General features: G+C 38.3%; 1 protein-coding gene across 4 annotated transcripts in view; it reads left to right on the top strand.

Moving 5' to 3' along the window:
• The window catches only part of slc2a9l2 (solute carrier family 2 member 9, like 2), a 187,491-nt gene that overhangs the window by 54,456 nt on the left and 107,111 nt on the right, over positions 1 to 25,924 (top strand). For all 4 annotated transcript variants that reach the window (XM_041783185.1, XM_041783182.1, XM_041783183.1 and 1 more), the window contains one exon: positions 10,982 to 11,114. In XM_041783185.1, the coding sequence (XP_041639119.1) occupies positions 10,982 to 11,114 (133 nt within the window). The remainder of the gene's footprint in view (positions 1 to 10,981; positions 11,115 to 25,924) is intronic.

Genomic DNA, 25,924 nt, shown 5'->3' with positions numbered 1-25,924 from the left:
CTGCTGGCATTTGTTTATGAGATTCAGATGAGCTTCCTCTCAGTGGGCACTACTGTTAATGCGAGACGGTCTCAGATGTCACTTGCTGTAGGGTGTAAAATGGAGATAAGCTTTGACAAATTGTAATTACTCTAACCTTCATGCCTAGCCATTGACCTTCTCTCACTAGGGACACATGCTTGTTCCGGCGTTTCAGCAGGACCGGGCTTTTAGCTGGTCCGTCACCAAGCTCTCATGAGACTCTGAGCTCATCAGCATGCCTCAAATGCTTCTTACACCCATAGGTTAGATTCTATAGCCTTAATAGGTCCTATCTCTACTCTGTATCCTCGATCACACCAGCCGCTGGCTTCACATGGCCTTGTAAATGGAAACAAAAAATCAATGAATGTGGAGAGCCACTGCAGTGCAATTCATTTACGAAGGCTTTCCTACAGCTATAAGGAACCCGACCAGTATGGGGTTTTTCTGATGGCTTTGATATTTACCTCCGGTTCTCTGCGTGTACAGTGTGTGGGTGAGTGGTGTGTGTGTGTTTATTTTTAGCTGTTTGCAATTAAACAACACAAATGTATGTACATAGAAACACCAGAATCAACCAAGGCATAAGGAGACTTAAATGATTCAGTATCTGAAATATGATATCAGGTATGGTAAGATTAATATGTTTGCTGATTGCAAGTTTTGCAGATAAGATTAAATATTTGATTTTGGTCATCTGTGCAGAGACAGCTGGTTCAGACTGGCTTTTTAAGTAAACCCTGACTATCTTGTGCAATGAAATGAGACAATGTTATTTAAGTTACAACAGACTGATTGTGATTTTGGTGGAACCCGGTGACGCTGCTGAAAACAAAATTACTGGACAAACACAAATAGACAGCAAACTGTAGCATACTCTTCCAAACGTATCTTAGTGTAAGTGAGTGACAGGCCAAAGACCTTTGACCAAAGACAAAATGGGAGTATTACTAATTGGACAGCCAATAGCTAACTAAAGCTTAATCTAGCATCACTACCCTTAAAGTCCCTGTAAAGTGAAACCCAAACATTGTGTAACTCTCTAGATATGTTGGAATAAAGCTGCTGTAAACATGAAAACACAGATCTATGTGTGACTGATTCTTGGATTTAGTTTGTTATAAAATTGTTCTCCTCTCTCCTGGTTTGGTTTCACTTGAACGGGGCAATAGGAGCCCATGACATCACCAGTCTTGATGGGGGGATGACCCCGCCCCCTGAAGCTACAATAATATAAAATCACAGAGCAGTTCCTCTCTGTACAGTCTGTTGTTAGCGGATGTCACTGCCTTCTTTGAAGTTAACAGCCAACTATGTTTTTGTTCCCTGTGAGGTAAATTTCCCAAACCTATCAGAGATTTGTGCCAGAAAACAGTAAATTTGATCTTCAACTTCTGCCTCTGCTCTGGTACAGAGCCAGGCAGCTGTGCTCTGATCAGAAGCCTTTTGTTCTGTCCTTTGTAAAGTCAGCTAAGTTTTATCATTACGCTGCCCTCTGCCTTTAAAGTCTTTGTATGCAGTCTGAGTTTTGCTTTTACACTGCCCCCTCCTGGTTGAACAGAGACCAGTGCAGACAGCAGTTGATTCACCTCCTGCAGGATTATCTTTTGCATTGCTGCCTTGGACACTATTTGTCCATGAGTATGGTATCTTTTATGCTTTATGATAGAGATAGAGGCAAAGGGTCATGTTTAAGTTTGTGCTTCATATATTTGGCTGTATATTTGTAGTTAGCAGAGTTTTAGCTAGCAGAGCTGTAAGCTAGCAACATGACAAAGCATTTTCAGTTTGCTAATTATGTTTTTTTAATTTTTTTATTTTTTACTGTGCCTCATTTACTGTGTCTATTATTCCACATGCATCGTGTAATGTGTGCTTTATTGTGGTTTTACAAAGAAAAGATAAGGAATACATATGATTAAAAAAAATTCTTTAGTAAATGACAAGAAAAGTTATGCCTTTCAATTAGGGTTTGAAGTTGTTAGCTGACATATCTTTGAACATCAGCTACTCATAGTGAGGACATTTTTAAAAATGTGAGAGGATTGTGTGTCTCCTGAGTGGGTGGCGCTTCAACTAATTCAACAGACGCGCCCCCACACCATCCTAGAGCAAATTTTATTGCCTCATTTTTCACGATTTTGAAGCTTAATTTTATAAACTAGAAGATGCTTTTCATGACTGAAATTTTTCCTGGTGGTTCATACCACAGTGGCCTGTCAACAGTTTTGTTTTAAATCACTTTAAAGGTCTCCCCCCAAATCTGGCTCCAGGGGGTGCCCTGGTGCTCCTCTTTCCGAGCGAGGTGACATCAATTCTAGAGTGCCGCTCCAAAAGAGTTTTGATGATAGGGTAAGGTATATTGTGAAATAGATAACATCACAGGTTATATAAGCAAACATATATAAGCTAACAGCTGTATAAGCAGTTGTATGAAAGCAGGATAAGTAGCCTCGTTAATGGTGTGGGTTTGTTAGTAGTGGATAATATGGACTATAATGGTATGAATCTAATCCAGGTGAAATACCACCACTCTTTAATATTTCAAGAATGGGACAACACATACTGAGGGCCAATTGTTGATTTGCTCCTGTGACAGAGCAACAGGAGGATTGGCTCCCAGAGGAGATGACATTCATTACAAAGAGCTGTGGGTAGGAAGCCAGTGGGCTTATCAGCTGATCCTGGCAGAGCTCAACCCGTACAATACTCCAAACACACAGACGTGATGTTTTTACCAACACTGTTTTCATTTTGTGAGAACTAAATGTGGATGAGAAGTTTACAACATCTACGGATAGTACTCTAGATGAATGTTAGCCCTCAGGCTATGGAGCATTTACTTAGACATGGAAAAGCACGGATGGAAAATACAATTAATTCCTCTCAGAGATGATCCAATTTTTGTACAACCAAACAATTATTTAAGAATTTTGCACTTCAATTTTTATCCTGGGCTGATGCTCTTATTTACTCACCACTAAATTGCTCCATGGGGACAGTATGACATTTAGATACAAATATCAGCTTAAATACATGTTTTTCCTGTAAAGCACCTTGTATTTATCACAGGTCTCTAGTCAGCTGACAGCCAATTAAATCTCACTGCGGAACTAAAGCTTTTCAATTAAGTGTTTCTGTCTTACAAGATTAGTACATAGCAGGCTCAGTTCACTCAGGGGGAATGGTGTGGTAAACTAGCAGAATTAAAATAGACATAAATAGTTTATACGAACAGGTATGATTGGAAAAAACAGTGATATGGGAAAACAGACATTTTCATTACCTCTATCTACACACTCACCCATTCACAACCAGGCTACTTCCCTGCTCTGTGGTGGTCCTCCTGCATCAGCAGCCAAGACTTCTTATAATGCTCATTCAGCTCTGTGCGCTTCCTTTTAGCCGGAGACACAAAGACGTGTTTCATGCCTTGCTCTTGTGCAATCACAGGGTGGAAATAGAGCCTGCAGCATCTCAATTCTCGGAAGAGATAATGGAGAGGAAAATAGCAAAGCTCTTGGAATACAGCAATAAAACATTACCTCAATTTGTTTAGTTTATGGTGGAAAAATAACACTCCAGGTCATAGCAGGGCTTTCTTTGCTGCCTTTTGATTTAACAGCTAGGGATGATGGGGGCAGGACCCAGGAGGTATGCACAGTTTGGCTCATGCAACTTAAGCAATCAAACCTATCTGTAGTGTGAATTTAGTTCGAACAGGGCTGACTGTGTGTGGGTCAGAAAATTCCATGTGTTTGCTTTATTAGTTACACTTGACCTCTTCCTGCACCCATAAATTATCTTTCTACAATTGCTTTTCAATCGCTAAATCAGCTGTTCCTTTATCTCCAGCAGGCCAAGATGCTAATTAACCGTTGTACCGAATGTGGGCTTTCAATAAGTCACCCTGCTTTCTGTCCATTTACTCCATAATCTACTTGCTCTAAACCTCCATTATAGAAACATCCCTATCTCTTTTTTGAGTTAAAGCCTTACATAGCCTTTACCACTGAAATAATCAGTTTGTGGGTGATTTCATCGTCACATAGCTGCATTATGTTGCACCAGAGGGGAAAAACTTTGCTAAGATGCACATGCTGTTATAGAAAGCACAAAAAATCAATTCTCTTGGAACATGAGCAAAACGACATCCATCTGAGCAGCTTCTGAAAGGTCTAACCTGCTCACCCACTCTCACCTCCTGCTGGGATAAGACATTTCACAAGCTTAGCTTTACTAAGACCTCTGCATTGTGCAGCATGCTCACATTTTGACAGCTTATCCCAGATTCAGTCCACAGGAGCTCATAGAAGATGAAATGGACTGCTACCAAAAACAAACCTATTTATATAAGTCAGAGGCTAAAGGCATATATCTACACTGTGTTCCATATTATTTTAATACACTGTTTTTGTTCATTTTCCCCTAAGTAGTCTATATAATTGGCATTCAATAGGATTTTTCATTTCTCAATAATTATATTGCAACCTGGATTACTTCCGACAAAAGTATCGTGAGCTTTTCAATGTTATTATCCAAAACAGAGTTTCAAAACACTCAGTAGTTTCTAAAGGACTGAAAAAAGAAATTTATTGTAATTTTTTGCATTAGAGGAGGAGGTGATCTTTCTCAAATCAAAGCTATTTCAATCAAAAACAACTTTACAGCTCATGTTCCATGTTAACATAGGACCTCTTCTTTGATATCACCTTAACAACTCTCTCATCCATTGAACTTGTAAGTCCATCTATAGTTTCTGCCAGCATTTCCTTTGAGGATGTCAGAATTGCCTCTCAGAGCTGCTGTTTTGAGGTGAACTGCCATCCACCCTCACAGAGCTTCCTTTTAAGGATGCTCCGCACGTTCTCTGCAGGGTTGAGGTCAGGGGATGATGGTGGCCACACCATGATTTTTTCTCCCTCTAAGCCCATAGCAGCCAAGGCCTCAGTGAGATTTTTTGCAGCATGAGATGTGCATTGTCTTGCATGAAAATGATTTTACTCCAGAAGGCGCGGTTCTTCTTTTTATATCATGGCAGGAAACGGGCTTTCAGAACTCCACATATTTTGCTGAGGTCATTTTGACACCTTCAGGCACTTTAACCCTTATAGCTCGCACCGTACGGATCTGTGCTGCAGGCACATCCCTTTATAAATCACTGGGTAATGTTTGTACGGTAGGTCTTAGACACTTAATTATTTTTTATCTGAAAGCTTTCTGTTGTGCCTTTCTGATTATGTCCTCTATGCATTGGTAGCTCTCACAGAACATTTTCTAGTGAGCCCTGAACTTGGCTGACTTTTCTCTGAGCTCAGCGCTGTCGTAAACAACAAGAAATGACAAGTTTATAAAAACGTTGATAACTTTTGAACTATGAGTCATAGACACTCTTTTTTTCTTCTGATAGCTGACTTTCATATTGTTCGTTTGCTACCCTTGATGTCTCCATAGCTCTAAAGAAAGCCGCTCTAGCAGGCCCGACACTTCAGTGACTTTTTGGGGTCCTTACAGATTGAATCCACATTGTTAGATCTGATAATAAGCATCTTTTATCCATTTTTAATCAATTTTTGATCTTGATCTTTAGCTTTTTGCACAGGGCATTGCCATATTGTTTACCGCAAAGCATTGTGGGAGTTGCAGTCAACCAGTTTCATCTGTACTGCTCTGAGGAATGGCATAAATGAATCTCACTGCAAAAAAAGTGCATGGACTTTTCTTTAGAAGAAAAGTAGATACTTTGAAAACCATTAGTCATAAGATGTTTTTTTCACTGCTGTGTCCCCAAGAGATGAGAGAACAAGTCTGTGCAAAGAGAAGGCTTAGTTACTATTGTTTTCTTCGTGTTATAAATAAAAATCTCTGAGTTTCAAATTCCGGTTTGTTTTTTTCTTATGTTTTTAGAGTCCAATAACGTTTCACAAATTGCTGTCCGATACTCTTCTAAACTCTAGTCAGCAGTGCAAGTTTTATGCCGCATTTCCTGCTTGTTTGTGTGCAGGATCAGTGGTAACTGAGCCTGGGTGTATAATGTTGAATATGGATCTGATGAATACTGAGCAGCAGTTGATTTCACTTCAGTTGTTACATAGAGGAAAAGAGAGCTGACGTTGGAGGAGAAGGAAAGTCTGGCCGCTAAATCAGCTGAGGCAGAGGATGTGAATATTTCTGCTCTCACTGGGTCACTGAGAGAGACATGGTTGAAGAAATGTGTGTCTGATATTTTCAGATGTCAGCAATTAGATTTGACCAGTCGTATCATCGTCTGCAGTCATTAATCTCATACTAGATTACACGTGATGGTCCTCATTTATCAGTCTGAGGTAGAGACCAGGGTAGATTTGGGTGCTGAAATTGTGTTAAGACGAGGTCCATGTGTGATTTATGAAACTGACCAATCACAGCGTACAAGTGTGTGGGCGTTGACAAATGTGGTGGCTGAAAACAATAGTCATACGCCTTCCCATGACATGAAAGCTCATTATACAGGAAAAAGAATGTGTATCTTATCATAGTGTCATGGTCAGAGAGGTGAATTAACTAAATGGAGTGACGCCTGTGAGCTACTTAAGGCTGGCAACTCGAGAAAACTGATTTCACACCTGACATGCATCATGATCAAGTCACATGACACAAATCCTCCTAATCTGTCTATGTACTTGATTCAGTGCTGTGCTATTTCTTCAACCCACTTCCACCCCAGCATTCACCTAGGTTTGACAGGTGTTTAAGATGTTATCTCATCACCCCTCAAATTCTGCATGCAAACCAATCTGTAAGGAAGGATGATGTGAGGGTCTGATGCCAAACAAAAATGTTATGCTGCCATAATGAATGCCTGAAAAATCCCATTTTTTCCACTTTTTGCCTAACAGAAGAATATAACTTTCATGCATTCACACCATAGCCATTTCCCCGGTTTAAATGAACCCTGGTCCATTTCCCCTGATAGCCAAGGTTGTTTGCAGTGGTGTGAAAGCTCATTTGACCCAAACAAGTGAACTCTAACCCACTAAAAACAGGAATCACAGTTCACTTCTAAGCGAACCCTGCTGCAGTTTGTTTGAGGTGTGAAAGCAAAGCAGAACAACTCATGGACAAAAGGCAGCAAGTGGCATACAGCTTATTATTTATATATGTGGTTTAATGTATTCAAATACATGACAGTACCTTGCTCAGTGTCCGTGTAACCATGGTAACATGCCATAGTCTGTAGCTCTCATTTTGACTCACCTTCTCATTCTTATCATTCTCATTCATTCTCACTCATCAAGAACAACACACTGGACAGCTTGCTGCCTCATTTCCTGATCCTACTTCTTGTGTGAAAACAACCTTACGTTTCAGAGGCACTGGATGGGGTCCTGTCACCACCTTACAGCATTCAGCTGTGCGTCTGTCTGCTTCTATGCTTTGGGCAAAGCAGCATGATCATTTATCATTTTAATCTCCAGACAAGAAGGCTGATTATGATCCAATACAGATTAATGTTCATTGTTTTTAATGGCCAGCTGTTAAACACATACACAGTGACATTTTTTGGAGTTAAACTCTCCTCTTTGAGGTAAATCCTTGAATAAATTACAGCATTTAAAAAAAATTACATTTCTGGATCAAAAAGTTGAATTTTTCCTCTCAAGAGTTTCATCTGTTTTTCCTTTCTATTAATCACAGCGTTTCTGCTTCAGTCTCCCATTATGTTTACTTAAGTGATTTTGCTGGGTACACTGGAACTTTTAAAGCAGCTCTTTTATTAAAACAAGCAAGTAAATCAAGAAACATTCATTAATTATATGTAAAAAAAAGAAAAATTAAAAAATCCGCTGAAAGCTTGCGCTGCTCAGCATAATTTTAAAAGCAATATAGCCTACAGGAATTGTCAGTGTTTGGGTGTAATACTGAATTAATTTCAAATGCCACGTCTAATCTGACACTGCAGGATTTTCTGTGCTGCACAGCAAGTCCAAACTGACTTAAAAACTTGTGTACACAAGGTGAGACATGGCCTGGGATTTGAATGTATCCTTCACTCTTGTCCTGATAGATACATGCTAACCCAGTTGTCTCCCATATGCATTTTTGATTAATGAGGCCCAGTATACCAGCAGATGCCGCTCAGAAACTGGAAGTCACCTAATGCTCCCAGGTGGACCAATCACAGAAGTATAAATCAGACTTGACTTTTTTTTCTCTCATTGGAATAAATCATTGAAAGACTTCATGAAGAGGCCATGAAACATTGACAGTAAACAAGATGGGACCCATAATCCTCAACATCCTTTGATTTACAAGCCTGTTCATTTAACACTAAAGCTTACTTTACATGTTTAAAAGTACAAGATACAGCCACTGTTTTCTGCATACTAAGCTCACATTAAAGATGAAGATTGTAGTGGATTTAATGTAATTACTACTTTCATTATGATTTGAAATCTAAAGTTGCACCCTCCCTTTAATCATGATTTTCCTCATGAATGCTCTGGTTCACTCCCTGTGCCCTGATTAAGTTGTTTGTAAAGCAGCAGGGAGCTGTTGTCAGTGAAAGAGTCACTCCAGGACTCTTGCCCAGCTGTTAGTGACTTAACTGGTGAACATTGTGGATCATTTAGCAGCTAAACAGCCAGTTATTTCCCTCAGGAGTTTGTCAAGGCTGGCACAAAAACAGAGCTGGAGGAGGGTGAAAATTCAGCTTAGACATGTCAGACAGACAAAAGGCACTACTTAGACTGACGGATAATGTTTCTCCATGTCTGTGGATCTGTTAATAAACAACAGTTTCCCGCTCTCTCTCTTAATTAAAATGATTATTTCCATGAGTTAAACTGTTGAAATACTTTTTTTATGATGTCTGAAGTCTAGAACCCTCACGATGCTTGGGTCAACAAGCCCTGCAGATAACAGAATAAACCCTTGAATGTGGAGTGTAGCTAAGGCTGAATCATTTACAGCTTTTAAAGAAAAGAGTATTACTTTTTGAAAGTTGTACAACCTGATATGTTTTTTTGAGCTGAGGGCTGAAATTTTCTTTTCAAATGGTGCATTTTTTACACAGTCTCCATATAACTACAAAATACCCCAGCACACTTGCTTATGTGAGATCATGCAGTATAGATGCACTCAGCTGATAAGACTGTGCATGTTAGCCACAAATGTTCTTCTTATTATATTATGGAAAGATGAAATATGAATACTAAATTACACAACAGAAGAATATGACAAGAGAAAATGATATTTTACCAAAAGATAAATAACTTTTTTTGTGACCAACTTTTTATTCAAACATCACAACATGATACAAACCGAAACGATATGAAACTGTATGATACCATACAATATGATATACATTGTATCGAAATGATCTGATGTGATATGAAACTGTACAAAACAGTAATTATCTGATACAATACAAAATTATGCAATTCAAAAATGATACAGTGCTACAGTGTCTTTCAGCAGACACATGATACGATTCAGAACTGCTCCATACTGTTCGATTTATGATTCAATACAAAATAAGAGATGATACAATACAATACCAGATTACTTGATATGATGTGCGTCAATGTGCTACAAAAAGGCACAAAAGGAAACTATAAGATACGATTCACTTTAATACAACTCAATACGATACCACACAATACAATTCTATATGATTCAATATGATGATGATTCAATACAATATGAAAACCTATTATAAAGTATAGTAAACTTTATTTACCCAATTAGAAACTAGCCTCAGACCATGGCTGATTCTTTGGAAGAGTCAATAAAAAAACAAACAATAATAAACAATCTGAAAAATCCATGTGTGAACTGAGATAACCAGTTACAGCGACACACAATGTGTTACACGTTACCCAAACTGCACGCGCTCAGGTGATTACCTAATGCAAACAAGTAAAGTCAGTTCAGTACACCATAAAGCTTTTGTACAGCTTCTACAGCCACCATAACCTGATCTGAAATTCAAAGCACAAGAGATCCTGAATGCAAAAACTGACACAACAGTACTGATGTACTGATGTCAGGTTAGAGACCTCCATCAAGGATGGATGACCCTCTTACACTTGAGTTCTATGTAAATGTGTTAATGTTGATAAATGCACTGGCTGTCACAGGGATACTTTCAAATTAAATGAAAACATATTTAGCCTAGAGGTATTTCTGTGAAAAAAGTGACATTTTCGATTAAAAAAAAAAAAAGGTAGCATATTTTCTGAAAGGAATGATGTTTTCAATTTCAAGTTTTTTTTCAAATGGCTCCTCTTTGATGTTGTCCCCTTTTAAAAAGATTTAAAGTAAAAAGATATTAATGCAGCTCCCATACTGAGCTCTGATGAGTATTTAACGAAACTTTAAAAAAATTACTTTGTATTAACATCATGATATGCTACATGTCTGTGAATACACTCGGATGTGGCTGTTATGAAAAATGTGAACTCAGATGTTCACACTGTAATTACAGTTGCGCTATCAAAACAAAGAAAACACAAAAGATGCTAATTACTGCAATTTTTCAAACATGTTAGTATTTGAAAAGGTTCAGCTGTGAAGGCAAGGCAGGTTTATAGAGCACCGTTTATACACAGAGCAATTCAAAGTGAATTATATGGTAACAACTGTGACATTATTAGTATAAAAAGACAGCAGAGAGACATTAACATGAGATGAGATTAGGAAAACGTTATGAAAAGAAAAATGAAGATGAATTAAAAAGATAGATATTAAATAAATTAACAGAGCTGTTTAAGAGAAGTTTGAACCTATGGGAACACATACAATTGTTTTAAGACCTGTTTAAACTGTTGATGATATAGAAAGCTTCATGTTCTCATGTATCTCATGTTTGTTCCACTGTTAAATACACCTGCTTGATCCAACTTGTTTGTATAGTATGGTTCAGTTCCTCCATGTCTGCAGCTTTAATGTGACCTATTTTTTGATGTTTATCCTGCAGGAGTCAAGGTGGAACTTCCTGTTTTCCTTCCTGGCCCTTCCCGCAGTTCTGCAGCTGTGTGTGCTGCCCTTCCTGCCTGAGAGTCCCCGCTACCTGCTGATGGAGAGGAGGGACGAGGCTGCAGCAGAGAGAGGTACTACAGATATATGTGACATTTATCTATTTTAAGCTATGGTGATCCATTGATTGACTCCAGCCTGTTTATCAAGCTCCATGACAAATGATAGAAAACTTACTGTGCCGATGTAAAAGTCTTCACCCCCTTGGATGTTTTACTCTTTCATTGGTTTTATGAATTAGTCATGGTCAATATAGTTTGGCTTTTCTGGCAAAAGATGTTTTCAGAAAACATCTTCGATGTCAAGGTGAAACAGATTTCCACAAAGTCAAGTCAATTAAATGAAATTTGTTATGTAAAATAAGTGACTGCTTAAATATTCACCCCTTCCAGACAGTATTTAGTAGATGGACCTTTGGCTTCATCATAGCACTCCATTCTTCTTTCTTCATTCTGCAAAACTGCTCAAGCTCTGTCAAGTTGCTCAGGAATCGGGCATGAACAGCTCTTTTCAAGTCCAGCCACAAATTCTCAATGGATTGAGGTCTGGGCTTTGACTAATAAAGTTTTGATTGATTGTGGGAGACATGCTTTTTAATCGGCTGGTGCTCTGTCCATGGTGCTGAAAAAGTGTCACTATTGAAAAGTTGCATTTTACCATAAGCTCAAACAAGTGACTCTGTGGTGAAATTAAAGTGTCCCTATTTGAAAGTTTTAAAACATGTTAACCACCACTTCAGCGCACATGTAGAATACATTCTGTCTGTTATGCCTGGTTTAAATTTATAAGTGCTTGTTGTTTTGGCATCTTTTCAGTTTTCACAATGAAATAATTTAATGGTGCTCTAAAATGTCAGTGTAGCAGCACACATATTATCAAAGTGTAGCTGCATGGGAGTAATGGAGCTGTTTGCCAAGACCAAACACTTTCTGATTACTGTCCTGTTGCTGCATTTTGTGGCTTTTTATTTTCTCTAGCTTTGACTTCACATCAGAGCTTCAGTTTGCAAAACTATCTAACCAGTGGTCAGGCTCTAGTGTCAATGAAACAGGCTTTTCTCCATATTTCATTATGAATCTGCATTAAGAGGTCATTTATTAGTGATAATTTTTCCTTTGATTTCAACTGATGCTCTAAAATAGACTTGAAAAAGTGGTGAACCACTCCTTTAAACACTAAATCTAGTCTTTACCCTCAAAGACGCCATTGGAACACATTGTTGAAAGAGCATAGAAGGGTGCATTTAAAGCATCTAAAGAGTTGATGCTTATTTTTATTCTTATCAATGCTGCGAAGTGTGAAAGAAGCCTTTCTGTGTTAATGGACTTAGACCAAAAAGATTTTTAATGGGATTGAACACAAATGTAAAAGCCTATTTGGGAACTTGCATGCTGACAGAATCGATAATAGCCATTACAACTCATTTAAAGTCTCATTAAATGAGCTAATGTATGACATCTAGGTGTTCTCTACTGAGACTTGGTTTTTTCTAGCCTTGGATAGAGTTGGATAGAGTGCGGCAGAGACGTGTTGGAAAGGAGACTGAACCTGAACCTGGGCGTACATGGGGCATAACCCAACTGCTAGGCCATCTGTGCCCCAGAAGTCTGATGGCTGACTTACCTGCATAAAGCCCCACAGCTACCCTTAACTAGGCAAACCTTATTTTTCTAACCACGTCGCCCAGGATTGGCATAAAGCGCTGCTTTTGCATTCAAAGGCCGCCTTCTAGGGCTCTGCTATGTGGCAGTGTGAAGTGAAGAGGAACAAAGCACAAGGTCTAGTCCAAGATCTGTGGTGGTGATTTCAGCTGGGAAACATATTGCTGGTTCAGATCCACTGATAACTTCCAGCCTCCTTTGTTGACAAACTTTACTGCAGCTGTGGGATGGAATGAGGGGAAGGCATGGCGCTGATGGATGTCCACCTGGTGTGGAGCAGTGGCACAGCCAGACATTTTGGACTGCAGTGGCACAACTGTGGCCATTACTTTTGCAGGGGCTGCCCTGAGTAAGCGCATTCAGAATGAATAACATGTATTTTCCCATTTGATTTCAGTAAACATATTAAAGAAACAACGAAAACTAAGGGATATACAGATGTTTTATTCCTGTTTGTGTACAGTGCCTATTGGAAGTGTTGACCCCCTTGGATGTTTTACCCTTTTATTGATTTTATTAATCAATCACGGTCAATATAATATGGATTGTTTTTACCAACAAAACATCTTAAATGTCAAAGTGAAAACAGATTACCTCAAAGTAATGCCAATTAAATAAAGATATATCAGGTAAAATAATTGACTGCATGAATTCTCACCCCCTTTTGAGTGACTGACCTACTGTAATTCAACAGAGGTCCAGCTAATTGGTGCTAGTAGTCTCACAGTTAGTGAAATGGGGATCACCTGAGTGCAGGTGAGAAGAGGAAAGGTTATTAAGAAGTGTGAGTCAAAGGATGGAGACAAAAACTTTTCAAAGACACTGAACATCCCTTGCAGTTCAGCTAAATCCAACATGGAGAAGTAGAAGGAATATGGCACATGAGTAGATCAGGCTGTTGGAGAGGCCGTGCAAGACGGAGACTAGTGAGAAAGGCCACCAAGATATCTATGACTACTCTGAGGGTCAGTGAAGACTGATAAATGAACGGGAACCTGAAAACGCTGGATTGGCTTTGTAGTTTTGGTCAATGGGTTTTACTTTGTAACATTTTGAAGACTTTATACATTCTAAAAATTACATCTTAGAATATACGAGTTTCTGATAAACATGAATAATGCTATACTCTATTAAACATATGGATATTAGGGCACTGAGACATAGTAGATGTTTTATGACTTCTATTATATCTCAACAGTTAGCCATCAGAACTGTGAAATATCCATGTAGAATGTTTAAGATCATAGGGGTATGTCTACCAAACCAGCAATTATTTTATATAAACCCTGTTTTTCCCCACATATAATAAAGAGACTTTAAAGGAGTTACATAAAGCTTTTGAATGTTTAAAAGGAGTGACAGTAGAGGACACAGCATGGGGTGGAGGTGAAGCTCAAACTGCATGTTTTAAGAAGGCATATAAAACAGTGACATCAGATGAGACTTTGATCTGCGGGGTTGTTTGAGATCTTTGATGTTAAAGTTGATCAATTATAGATACCTGTTCTCTCAAGGTTTAGGTTGTGAAATCTTTTAAAGGGAAACATCGTTTGTTTCCTCTGACGTCAGAATTCTGAAAAGCTCTGTGGGTCTCAGCATGATATTGATAACTACAGAGTCTGCTACTTTCAAATGTTGTCTCCCTTATTTCTTGTGTTTTAGCATCTACTAGAACTTTCTGAGTGAACATTTATAGAATAGTGACAGAACAAAATGTTAAAGAAAGAATAATTTACTGTTCTGCAATTGAATTTGAATATATTTCAGTCAGGAACACTCTTTTCATAGATTTGATTGCAAAGTGATTATACAGATTTGCTTGGCAGGAAGCTCCCTGGGTCAGCCAGGCAGTGAACTCTCCACAGAGCACATTGCAAGAAACCCCCATACAGACAGACGCATTATGACAGTGCAGTCGAATAAAATGAAAGTGATTTCAGCAGAAGTCTACTCCACAAAGTGAGTTTGAGGGTGCAACAAAAGCTTTAGGCTGGAAAAAAAGAATGAAGGCTTGCAGGTGATTTACTGCCAGCAGCAGCGTGGTTCAATCAGCATTGATGAAGCAGGGATCAGAGAGAAAGACATCATATTTAAATGACTGCCTTGCTGAGAGAGTGAGCTGTGATTGGCTGTGACAGCAAAGAGATAGTAATTAAATCAGCTGGCAGTCAGACCGTGTTCTGTATGAAGCAAAGCCAAGCTTCATTTGATTGAATTGTCGCGCTCGGACTGTGAGAAATTCTTTAACTTTCATGTGATTGCACCTGTCACGTTTATTGGAGGAGAATAGAAAATTTGCTGGAGGGTGAGGAGCATTTAGGCAAAATCAGGGTATTTTGTAAAGATGTTAAAAAGCATTTGGACAAAAATGTGTAAAACAATAAAAGTGTCTGCTTTTGTGGGGAGTTAACAGTAAGACAGAAATGATGCTCAAAAGAGCTCAGGAACATTATAAAGCCAGTTTTTTTTAATGTTACATTTGCAGGATGTAACATTATAATGCTCGTGTTGTGTTTGCTCAGACTCATTTTCAGCCTTGGGGTTCCATGGTTTAAACCTTCCCAATTTAGTTCAGAAGCTTTTACTGAAGATTTATAGTTGTGTATAAAGTAGCCTTTATTCTCTATAATAAAATTCAGCTATGTATAATTCTGGGTAGACTGCAAAAACTGAATATGCCCTTTGGGATAAATAAAAATGAAAATCTGAATGTATTTTTAAGCATAAAAGGTTAATCATAGCAAGGGTTTTCAAAGTGTAGGAGAGTGAGCCTCCCCTAAGAGAAACTAATTTATTCTGTGGACCCCTACCCCCATAAAAATAGATTAAAAAAATAAACAACTATATTTTAGACATTTTAGTCTCATCTTTAAACATTTTTATTTTTATATATTTTTTAAATAATTTTGTCTCTGGCAATCTATCATACCCAGACGCTCATCTGTTTACTCTCAGTAATGAACTTATTTCCATACATACCTGGTTATCATACTATACATCTAAATGGGATCTATGAGATCAAATTTCTCAGATCATCCTCCAGCTTCAGCCTTCTCTGGTACTTGCTATTAATCATCATCTGTGCCAAAAACCTGCACCTGCAGAGGCTGTCTTAGTGTTCACAGCACTAAATGTCTCAGTTACGTCAGTGACTGAAATTCCTTTTGCTTCCTGTCAAAAAATCCCCCTGGATCTAATCTCTAGACTTTGTACTCTGTCTCAATGTGACCCATGGGATTACACAGCCTTGTGCTTTCATTAGCCTGTCCATCTTTGCAAATTAAACACTGTGGCTGTTGAGTATCATGAGGACCATTGTAGGATAATCCTAACTTTAATAGCCGACTCTATAATATAGTCTGTCTATTTCCACTTTGGCACATACACAGAAGAAGTTAGCAAAGAAAACCACCTTTTGTCTGTTTTATGGTTCTGTGCCTCACCTAAGATCCTGTGGTACCCCCCCAGGGGAGGCCCGTCTCTCACACTTTGAAAACCGCTGACTTAGAGGTTCAGATGCAGATATCCTGGAGCCAAATTTAACATGTGTGAATGTCCACACACTGCAGGACAGGGGTCATCAACTACATTTGTACAAGTTTATTTCTACGCAGACACTGTGGTGGCTGGTACATTAATGAACTAAATAAAAGAAACATTTTTGTCTAAATATCTGCATTTTTTTAAAAAAAAAGTACCTTATTTTTAGCCCTTAGACTGCATCCCTATCCCACAGTTAAATCCCTATACCGCAGCAAGCCACAAGAGGGCGACTGAGATATTTAGACCATATATTTCTGGTGCTGCTATGTAGTTTGATGTGAATATGCTGCATTTTCATTGGTGAAAAACATATGAAGGAAAAAGATATATTTTGTTTTAACTCTTAGGCAGTGAAAAATAAACTCTCAACCCCCCTGAACTGTTACATTTGCACAGAAATCAGCTACTTTAATCAAGAATGGAACTATGAGTATGCTGTAGGACAACAGCTAGCCTGGTCCATGTGTGTTACTCACAGCAACAGTCTCACCAACCTCAATTCTAGGGCCTGTCTTTGCTATTGACACAAAAATCAAGGTTAGAAGTTGTAAGAATAATTTTCTCAAGTCAATGAAAGCCAGTTTCCACTTTACAAAAATAAGAAAAAATACATTTTATTTCATAATTTTGGATAATTCACTGTTATGACCAACCATGACCCACACAGGTTTTACAGTTGTACTAATTTTGTAGTTTTTGTAGTACATTTTGTTTTTTTGTACAAAATAAAATAGTCTTCTTTTAAGTCCAAGGAAAAAATAACATTTTTTCTAGGTTGAGAAATAAAATGTCTTACAGTTTTTAGATTCATAAAATCCTATAATAAGGCTTTCCTGATCTCTTGTGGCACCTTGTAGCAGTAAACATGAATGAAAGTCGTTTTGCATCATCACCGTCATCACAGAGACATTTCTCACTGAACAATTTTCTACACTTATTATGCATGGTAGGAAGGTCACCTGCTCATTGTGATTGCTCATTAAGGCATCAATGATATATAGCTCTAATGACGTCTCTTTGAAACTATTCTAACTTGTGTTTAATTTTCTAACTCTTTTCAAGTGTCTGGCATTCAAGGGCGTTTTGTGATGACGCTCTATTTCTCACTTTATGGCTTGCCATCTGTCTTTGTTTACTGCTACTCTCCACAAATAAATAATTCTAACTTTGAGTCTGTGCGGCAAATTGGATTCAGGATTTTTTTTCTTCTAAACTGAAACAAAAGAAAATGAGTGTGCAGGTTACTTTATGAATCAAACCCGTTAACAACCACACGGAGAAGTTCTTAGTTAAAGTGATGTTGCATACTCAGTCTAATTACCTCCTCAACAGCTGCTGTGCTGTTCTGTTCTGTGATTTTCAGGCTTGTTCCTTGTGGCGTTTTTCCAAATATGGCACTAGAGGAGACAATGAGTGTCAGTGTGAAGGCGTCCTCAAGGAAGAGATGAGTTGTTGAGAGAGCATCCGGCCAAACTCTCCTCCTCACATCGCTGCTGCTGCCAGCCAACATTTAGCTGGCACAAGCCATATCAGAGCCACAGATCCGTGTTGCTGGCTTGAGTTACAGCATTGAGGTTTGGGGATCGTTGTCAGCGCTCATAAATTCATAGGGGGGGGGCTCATAGTGTTGTATTATCATCATACTGTGTCAGACAGGAACAGCACGTTCTCTGGCACCTCATCTCGCCTCTTCTCAGGGTTTATATCTGTAGTACCGCTGCCTGCTCTTTAGAGGTCACAGAGGTCAAAGATGACACAGTTTTGGACACTAAAAGCTGTCAGTTTGATTGCCAAAATACTCTTCGTTTCAGGATTACCTTGACTGCACATTTGCTCGGTTTCTTAGACTTTTTAATCTCAAAGTTTATCATGAAAACTGAGCATACACTACTCCATTAAGATGCCATGACTGGGATGTCTCACATGTACATAACAGAATGACTGAAGGCAGGGTGAAAGAGCGCTGATCTCTCACTTTTAGAGTGAACAGGATTTAGTCATGCAATAATATCCAGCAAGTTTATTTAGATTGTATTCTTCTGAAGGAGAAGGATAAGACTGGCTGATAAATAAATGTCATGAAAACTCATTTGCTTGAAGACAATCCCTTCTCTTCCCAATCCAATTTCCTCAATATCATCATCTTAATAACATTAAGTAATAGGCACACTTCTTAATAATCATACTTAAGCCATTTTTAAGCCACTATGCAAGCAGAAATTCTCCACTTTTAATCATCAGTTTCTTTGCAAGTACCCAAACAAATAATGAACTGTTTCCTCAATGCACCGGCATCTTTGTTAATTCTATTCCTCTGTCAATGCTACAGAAATGATGCAAATTCATTCCAACAATGCACTTGGGCTTGCAGTAGAGTGTACATCAAGCCTGCCATATTGAAAGGGCCGGGACCCTGAAAGCCCAAAAGAATAGGCCGTAAGCTGCAGTTAAATTGGGACTATATTTCTTTTTAAAACAAGAGCATAGAGCCTTAACCCTAACCGTAACCCTGACCCTAACCCAAGAGCCATGGAGCCAACCTTGCTCCTACATTGCTCCTTTGCATGGCTTCCATCAATTTTATTAATTTTTTGAAAAGTCCTTCCCTTCCCAAACACTTTCTCAGATGAATTTGAAATATCCATGCAATGGATATTGGAAACAGTTGGCCTGGCATGTCAGGTTAGCAAAAGGTGTTAATATATGAAATTAAAAAAAAAAAAAAATCATTGTTTAAAGCTACTTCATTTCTAATTAGGTAAATGAGGTACCACATTGTTTGATTGAATACAATTTTGCTTATTTGGGTGAGCACACTTTCTACGTCAGGGGGTACAACCAAGGTAAAACAGCTAAATTTAATCTTACAAAAAAAACCCTTCATTTACTTGTAAAAATTTAAGTATCACTTTATAACAAGAGTAAAAGTAGCAACATTTGTCAAAGTTTTTGCCTGTAGTTGCAAATGTAAGGTGTTGCAGTGAATGAAGCCTTATGTCATTGACCCCAGAGGGCATTTGTCTTCTACATATCTGAAAAAGTAGTCAGAAGGTTAAGGTACTAAGGGCTCAAGCCAAATAAATAAGTATTCATCAAAAGCGTTCCAGTGAAACAAGGATAAGATCAGTGTAAAGCCTTAATTGTTGATAACGCTGTAGGGTCTTTCAAATAGAAAATAATGTTACATTTATTTCCCATTTTGTTTGGTCCTTTCAGAACTGACTGGCATGTTCTTTAAAGGGATACTTCAACATTTTGGCAAATTTGTCCATTGCCATAATTCCTATAGTCTTAGTAATAGGTTTGTTACCTTTAGTTATCGGTGCAAGCTGTTTTTAGATCGGCTGCTGCCGAGTTCGGACCTGCTGTGCCAACTCAATGTAAGCAGATGGTATTCCGGCTTTCCCTCATCAAACTCATCAAATACACAATCCAACAACTCCAAAATGATCTCGTGGACAAGTTGTGACCTGCACATTCACCACGCTATGAAATAATAATGTAGAATTGTGTAACATTACGACGCATGAAGCACAGTGACACAGAGACACAGTGCAGCAGCCATGCCTGGAGTGTAGTTCTGGCTTTGCATTTAACTTTAAAACATCTCCGTCTCATAATGTTCCATGATTATTTCATAGTGTGGTGAATGTGCAGGTCACAACTTGTCCACGAGAGTGTTTTGGAGTTGTTGGATTGTGTATTTGATGAGTTTGATGAATGTCTGCTTACATTGAGTTGGCACAGCAGGTCCAAACTCGGCAGCAGCCGATCTAAAAACAGCTTGCACCGACAACTAAAGGTAACAAACCTATTACTAAAGACTATAGGGATTATGGCAATGGACAAATTTGCCAAAATGTTGAAGTATCCCTTTCAGTGGTGCAAAGTATTGGTAAGGTCTCTGGTCATTGTTTTACTTTTTCAGTAAAAATGAATCATTCCTGTTGTACTTTGCTTTCAGTTTGCAGACTTTGTATATCAAATAAATTTGGGTCAAGCTCTCCTTTCACACAGAGGGTTAAAAAAAAAAACAAAGTGCGCTCAGACACCTTCATGAAAATGAGACAGGCTGAATGTCTTACTAGTAAAAAGAATGTACAGACAGGACATTATATTGGACACAGTTACACGTTACTAAAGCTCAGAGCTAACTAGTGTTAGCCTCACGTCTGATGGGCCAGGGGTAACACACCCCCTGCTCCTTCTGTGCACTGAGGAAAAGGTGCCTGGAAGAAAACGGCAGCAGTGAAGTGTTTTGCAAACAGCGACTACTTGGGACAATTCATTCAAGATGAAAGAAAGTAAATTCGGAACTCCTGCATCTATTCAGAATTGCAAAAAGTGATGATTGCAGTTCTGGCATGAATTGATTTTTACTCATATCCATCCCTGATATTCAATTTTGAGACAGAATGAGAGCCTGGCTGTCTCAGGACTTTTGTTGGCTTTTTTCAGACATTCAGCAGCATATTCATGACTCAGAGCTAATGATTTCTACCATCAGCTTGAATCAAATAGCCTGGAGCTTAGGACCACAGACACAGTGAGGTAGAAATGGATTATTGTGGTCTTTTTTGTCATTCATGTACAGTTAGAATGACAGACAGTCCCTATTCCTTAAATATTACATCTTCCTTTGAGTTCTTTAAGGCTGCATCAGTGACATGTAGTGGAGCCAACATAGAAATAAAGTAGGTTGCCTCTGTGGGGACACTTCCACTCACATACCACCACTATCACTCTGTATCAACAACATGTCTGCTAGTGATGTGGACAGCTCCAGTATACTTCTGAATTAAATCTGGTTTCTGAATATTATATTAGCAAATGTATCTAGATGATACATACAGGTTTAAAGTTCCTGATATAATGATGGAAATACAGACAGTACCCACATGTCCTCTCTTTTTCTCATCTTTCACATCTACATTACATTTGATCTCTTTTTTATTTTCATCGTCTTGACTCATTGCTGCTCATACTCATGCAAATAAAGTCAGCATTTTTTCTGTAATTCTGTTAACACAGAGCTCTGTCACTGACATAATGAGACTCTCAGGCATAATTACAGGATTAATTTACAACAGCTTTCAAATACATTCTTCTCTGCACAATATACATCAATAGCATCACATTATAACCCCATCCATAGATAAGGACCAATATGCAGAGCTCCACTAATTAGTATACAGTATTTAACACCACTGAGAGCATTGTCTGACGTCAACATCGAGCCATCATGAAAATAAAGAGGATATTAAGCTTTCAGCCTGTTCACATGGAAACAACAGGACAAGATCAGTCTTTCCCCCAGTCAACAACCCGCGCCATTAAAAATACACATGTTAAGGAAATATGATCTTATCTTGGGGTCTGTCAGTCAAAACAATAACTGAAAATGATGAGCAGTGAATTAAGGGTTCTGTTCATGAAAAACTATAAGTCCATGTGGCATATTTGCAGTGCCGACCACATGTATTCATCCCCTTGGATTTTTTACCCTTCTATTGATTTTATAGATCAATAGGTCCAACAATTTGTTTATTAATAAAACTAATTCAGGACAGATTAAGTTTTAATTACCTGATTCAAAACAAGTTTCAAGTAATGCTGTGACCATGAAATCTTGAACTGATGAATGCACAGTGGAGTTCACAGACAAAAGTAATTTTGTTTTGGCTGAAAACAAAACACTTATAATTTTGAAGAGGGGTGCTTGTTTTTTTACATAAAAAAACTGTAACCTCAAAACAACCCTTATCTCTGCTCTCTCTTTTACCAAGTGTGGATTAGAATGGCAAAAATATCCAACAGAGTTTTATTAAATGTGATGTAGTAAATTGTGGTTTCAGAAAAGGCACACTACATGAAAATGTTTGAACATGTTTGAAAGGTGAAAAAGGTTTGAGGCCTGTATTTCAATTGACTTTTACTTTAAACACTCACATTTTAATGAATCAAAATTTCTCCAACACACTGCTCTAAAAAAGCCCCTAGACCATGTTTTACATTACAGGGTGTGATCATGATCCATACCGCTCTTCACCAGTTCTCACATTTTAACAACATACTTCCTATCTGTATCAGCTTGTTACTGGCACATCTTTAACAAACACCAACTTCAACTCTCCTTGACCCTGTGGCTTTGCAGAAGAAAATGAAGAAAAGAGTTTTACCAACCGCTTTTCCCCTGAAGTACATCCCATTCATGTTGGAAAAGTGTAAACAGCTTCCAAGTGTCTGAGATGCAGATGTCTGTCATTAGCCCAGGCAGCCCTTTACACAAAAACAAGAGTTTTTTTTTTTTTTTTTTTTGGTTGAAAGTAGAGATGCAACATATTATTGGCAGTATATCGGTATTGGCCGATTATAGCCTAAAAACTTAATTATCGGTATTGGCTGATGATAAAATTTACGCCAATCTGCACCGCCGATAATGTGACCTCATAATTAAGTGCACGCGATGACGCAGGACATGTGCCAACAACAAACTCAACATGTTGGAGGTTTGAGGAGTGGGAACAAGACAGCAATGTAGCTGTTTTTATGTTGTAGTACATGTGATGCAAGGAGAAGCACGACAACACGCATCTGTAAAACCATCACCCTGATGACTACAAGGACTTTCTTAAGATAAATAATGACAAAACTTCGTGCCAGGGAAAACTCGTCAACAGCCCCTACTAAAGTCATTTGACAAAGCTAAAAAATACAGCAGTGACCACCCAAAGGTAAGGAACTGAAGAGGAAAATCATTGAATTTATAGCTCTTGATAATCAGCCTTTCAGTGTGGTGGGATACATGGGCTTCCGCGGGCTAATATGTATCTACGTTATACCCAGCAAGCACTTATAACCTTACCTGAACTGCAAAACTTCATTTCCAAAGAAGCTCCTCGTTAAAGCTAAACATATTAGCTTCATCATGGATATATGGACATCAAGTGTCCGTCCTGTTAGCATGTTGAGTCTCACTGCCTCAGTGGATTGATGAGAATTTTACTCTTAAAAAACCTGTCCTACACTTACAGGAGTGTTTACACAACAGCCGCAGTTGCAGCTGATTTTGATAACATGTTTTGGGTATGGAAAATAGAGAAAAAGAACATGCGTGTCATCCTACATGACAGTGCGCGAAACATGGTAAAAGCAATAACGGACTTCTGTGTGCCAAATCTCCTGTGCAAAGCTCACACTCTGTAGGTGTCCTGTTTCCAGTATTGGAGATGTGGTCGTCACTGGGTTGTTACAGAGCTGTTTACAGAAAAATGCCCATTAAACTTGGTTGCGTACTTAGTTTGTGCTGTTTAAAGCAAAATCAAGAGAACTACTTCAGTTGAAGTTTTATTTATTTTTTTTCATCTTGAGTCTCAAAAATTTTAAAGCATATTTAAGCTCTAAACTGTAGCTAGATTTTTGCATTTAAGAATCTGTCTTTTTGTTGTTGTTGTTATTTAAAGCACTTTGTCAGGAGTATTTCAGGGAGCCATCCTGCAAAATGGCTGAGTAATAAGGAGAATCAATCTAAATTTATAAGCTATTTCTCTTTTGCACTGTTGGAGCTCAGTGTCAGGGGGTTATTTTGCTGCTTTTGTTACCCTCAAAGATGCAGATGACTTTGGCTGTAGGCTACTGTTAAAAATACTTGCAGCATGTAATGCACATGTAACCCAAACACATTACTGTGTTTCATTAGTGTATGGCTGCATTTCAAAACAAAAAACAAAAAACAATACATCCTTCATTTCTGATTAAAAATGGAATGTTTTATCAATTTCTAAAAAAAAAAAATCCTACCAATATAAAAAAAAATCCTTGTAGTACAGGATGGAATTGGTGCTCTTTACGGTGGGAAAAAATGCAATTAAATATCGGTATTGGTACCGGCCAAAATGAGTTTTAAAATATCGGCATATCAGATATCAGCAAAAATCCAATATCCTTGTTTAACGCCTTACTTGGCCTTCTCATTGGGAGTATGACATAATAAATGATTTAACTTATATAACAGCTGACAGATAACTGTATGAACTATTGAAGAGGTTGGTTTACTAGCTGGAGATTTCAATATAAGTTAAAAAGCACAGATTTTTTAGCATAATGGTTGTCTTATAGAAATATGTTGAAGCACTGAGGCTGAGTTCATTGCATTTTAATGTAATGTTGTTTTGATGAATCCTTGATCCTAAAGGAAAGCTTTACATGCAGAACAAGACAGGAGCAGAGTTTAGCCTGAGGGTGTGACACATCTCTTGCACTGGACTGAGAGGAAGCGTCTGTTTTATCCAGCAGTTACGTATGTTTATACTCTCATCAGCATGCTTACTGAGAACACAGGAGGCCTGACAAGCGGGTAAAAAGTAACTTTAAAGTGCAGTTGATCAGCCATAAAGCAAAAGAGCAATGATGATAGTATTTTAGGATATAGGATATAGTGCTATAGTGCTATAGAGTACATGCAGGTATATGAGGAATCAACAAATGTTTCAGTCTTCACAGCCGTTTCAGTCTCCAAAGAGCATACACACGTCTTAGTCTAAGTTTCACAGACAAATGAGGTTGTACAAATTGATGTTTAATCTAAAAATAAATAAATAAATAAATAAATAAGATTGGTGTTACAGTTCAAAAAGTGACCGGGCAAAGTCGTACCTGCCAACATTGAGGTTTTAAAATATGGGAGATTTTTTTCTTGGGTGTGTTCAGGTGTATATTTATGCACTCCCATTTATCACTAAAATGGCTCGATTTTCCCTCCCACCTGAATTTTGGTACTTTGCAAACATCACAGTAACTTTCTCTTTTACTCTTGATTATCCAGATTTTAACATAATACAGGGATTAACATTTGAGTACATTCATTTTCACTCTGTTGTCGATTTTGTTTATTCTCTTTTCTGTAAAACTGTCCATATGAGCAAAAAAAGGGTTTAAAAACTCCTGTTTTGGTCATCTGAGACACTTCCACACATCCTGACAGTGTTAACTTCGCTGTAACTTTCTTCAGTATGTCACTGTTTTGAATCATACGCTAACAAGCTGTGACCGTGACATTAGGGCGCCGAATTTTCTATGTAAAGTATTATGATACAGCAGAGAAGGGAAAGAGGGCTAGGGTTAGGGACGAAAAATGATAACAGAGCACTGTTCTGTCATTTTCGGCTATGTTGCTAGATGCAGCTCTTATCTTGTCTGTCTGTTCGGTCCAAGGTTGCCAGGTCCCAGAGACAGAGGTTGAAATTTTATGTTGTTATTTACTAGTACCATAAAATTATGTGAGTTTCCGCAGAGAAATGAAAAAACAGGAGTGTTGGCAAGGTGAAGTTGGGTTCTTTGCACTGAAGAGAGGATTCCATCTAGCTTCTGCCATAAAGCCCAGATCAGTGGAGGGCTGCAGTGATGGTTGTCCCTCTGAAACTTTGTCCATCTCCACACAGGATCTCTGGAGCTCAGTCAGAGTGACCATCAGGTTCTTGGTCACCTCTCTTACTAAGGCCCTTCTCCCCTGATTGTTTGTTTGGCCTGGCTACCAGCTCCTGGGAGAGTTCTGGTTATGCCAAACTTCTTCTATTTTAAATTATGGAGGCTACTGTGCTCTTGGGAACTTTCACTGCAGCAGAAAACGTCTCAAGATTCTCGTATTCTCTCTTTCTGATGTTATGGTCACTTGGGATTGC

Source organism: Cheilinus undulatus, linkage group 3 (genome assembly GCF_018320785.1).
Source record: "Cheilinus undulatus linkage group 3, ASM1832078v1, whole genome shotgun sequence".
NCBI lineage: Eukaryota > Metazoa > Chordata > Actinopteri > Labriformes > Labridae > Cheilinus > Cheilinus undulatus.
The sequence above is the reverse complement of the archived record's forward strand: the minus strand, read 5'-3'. Positions and strand labels throughout refer to the sequence as shown.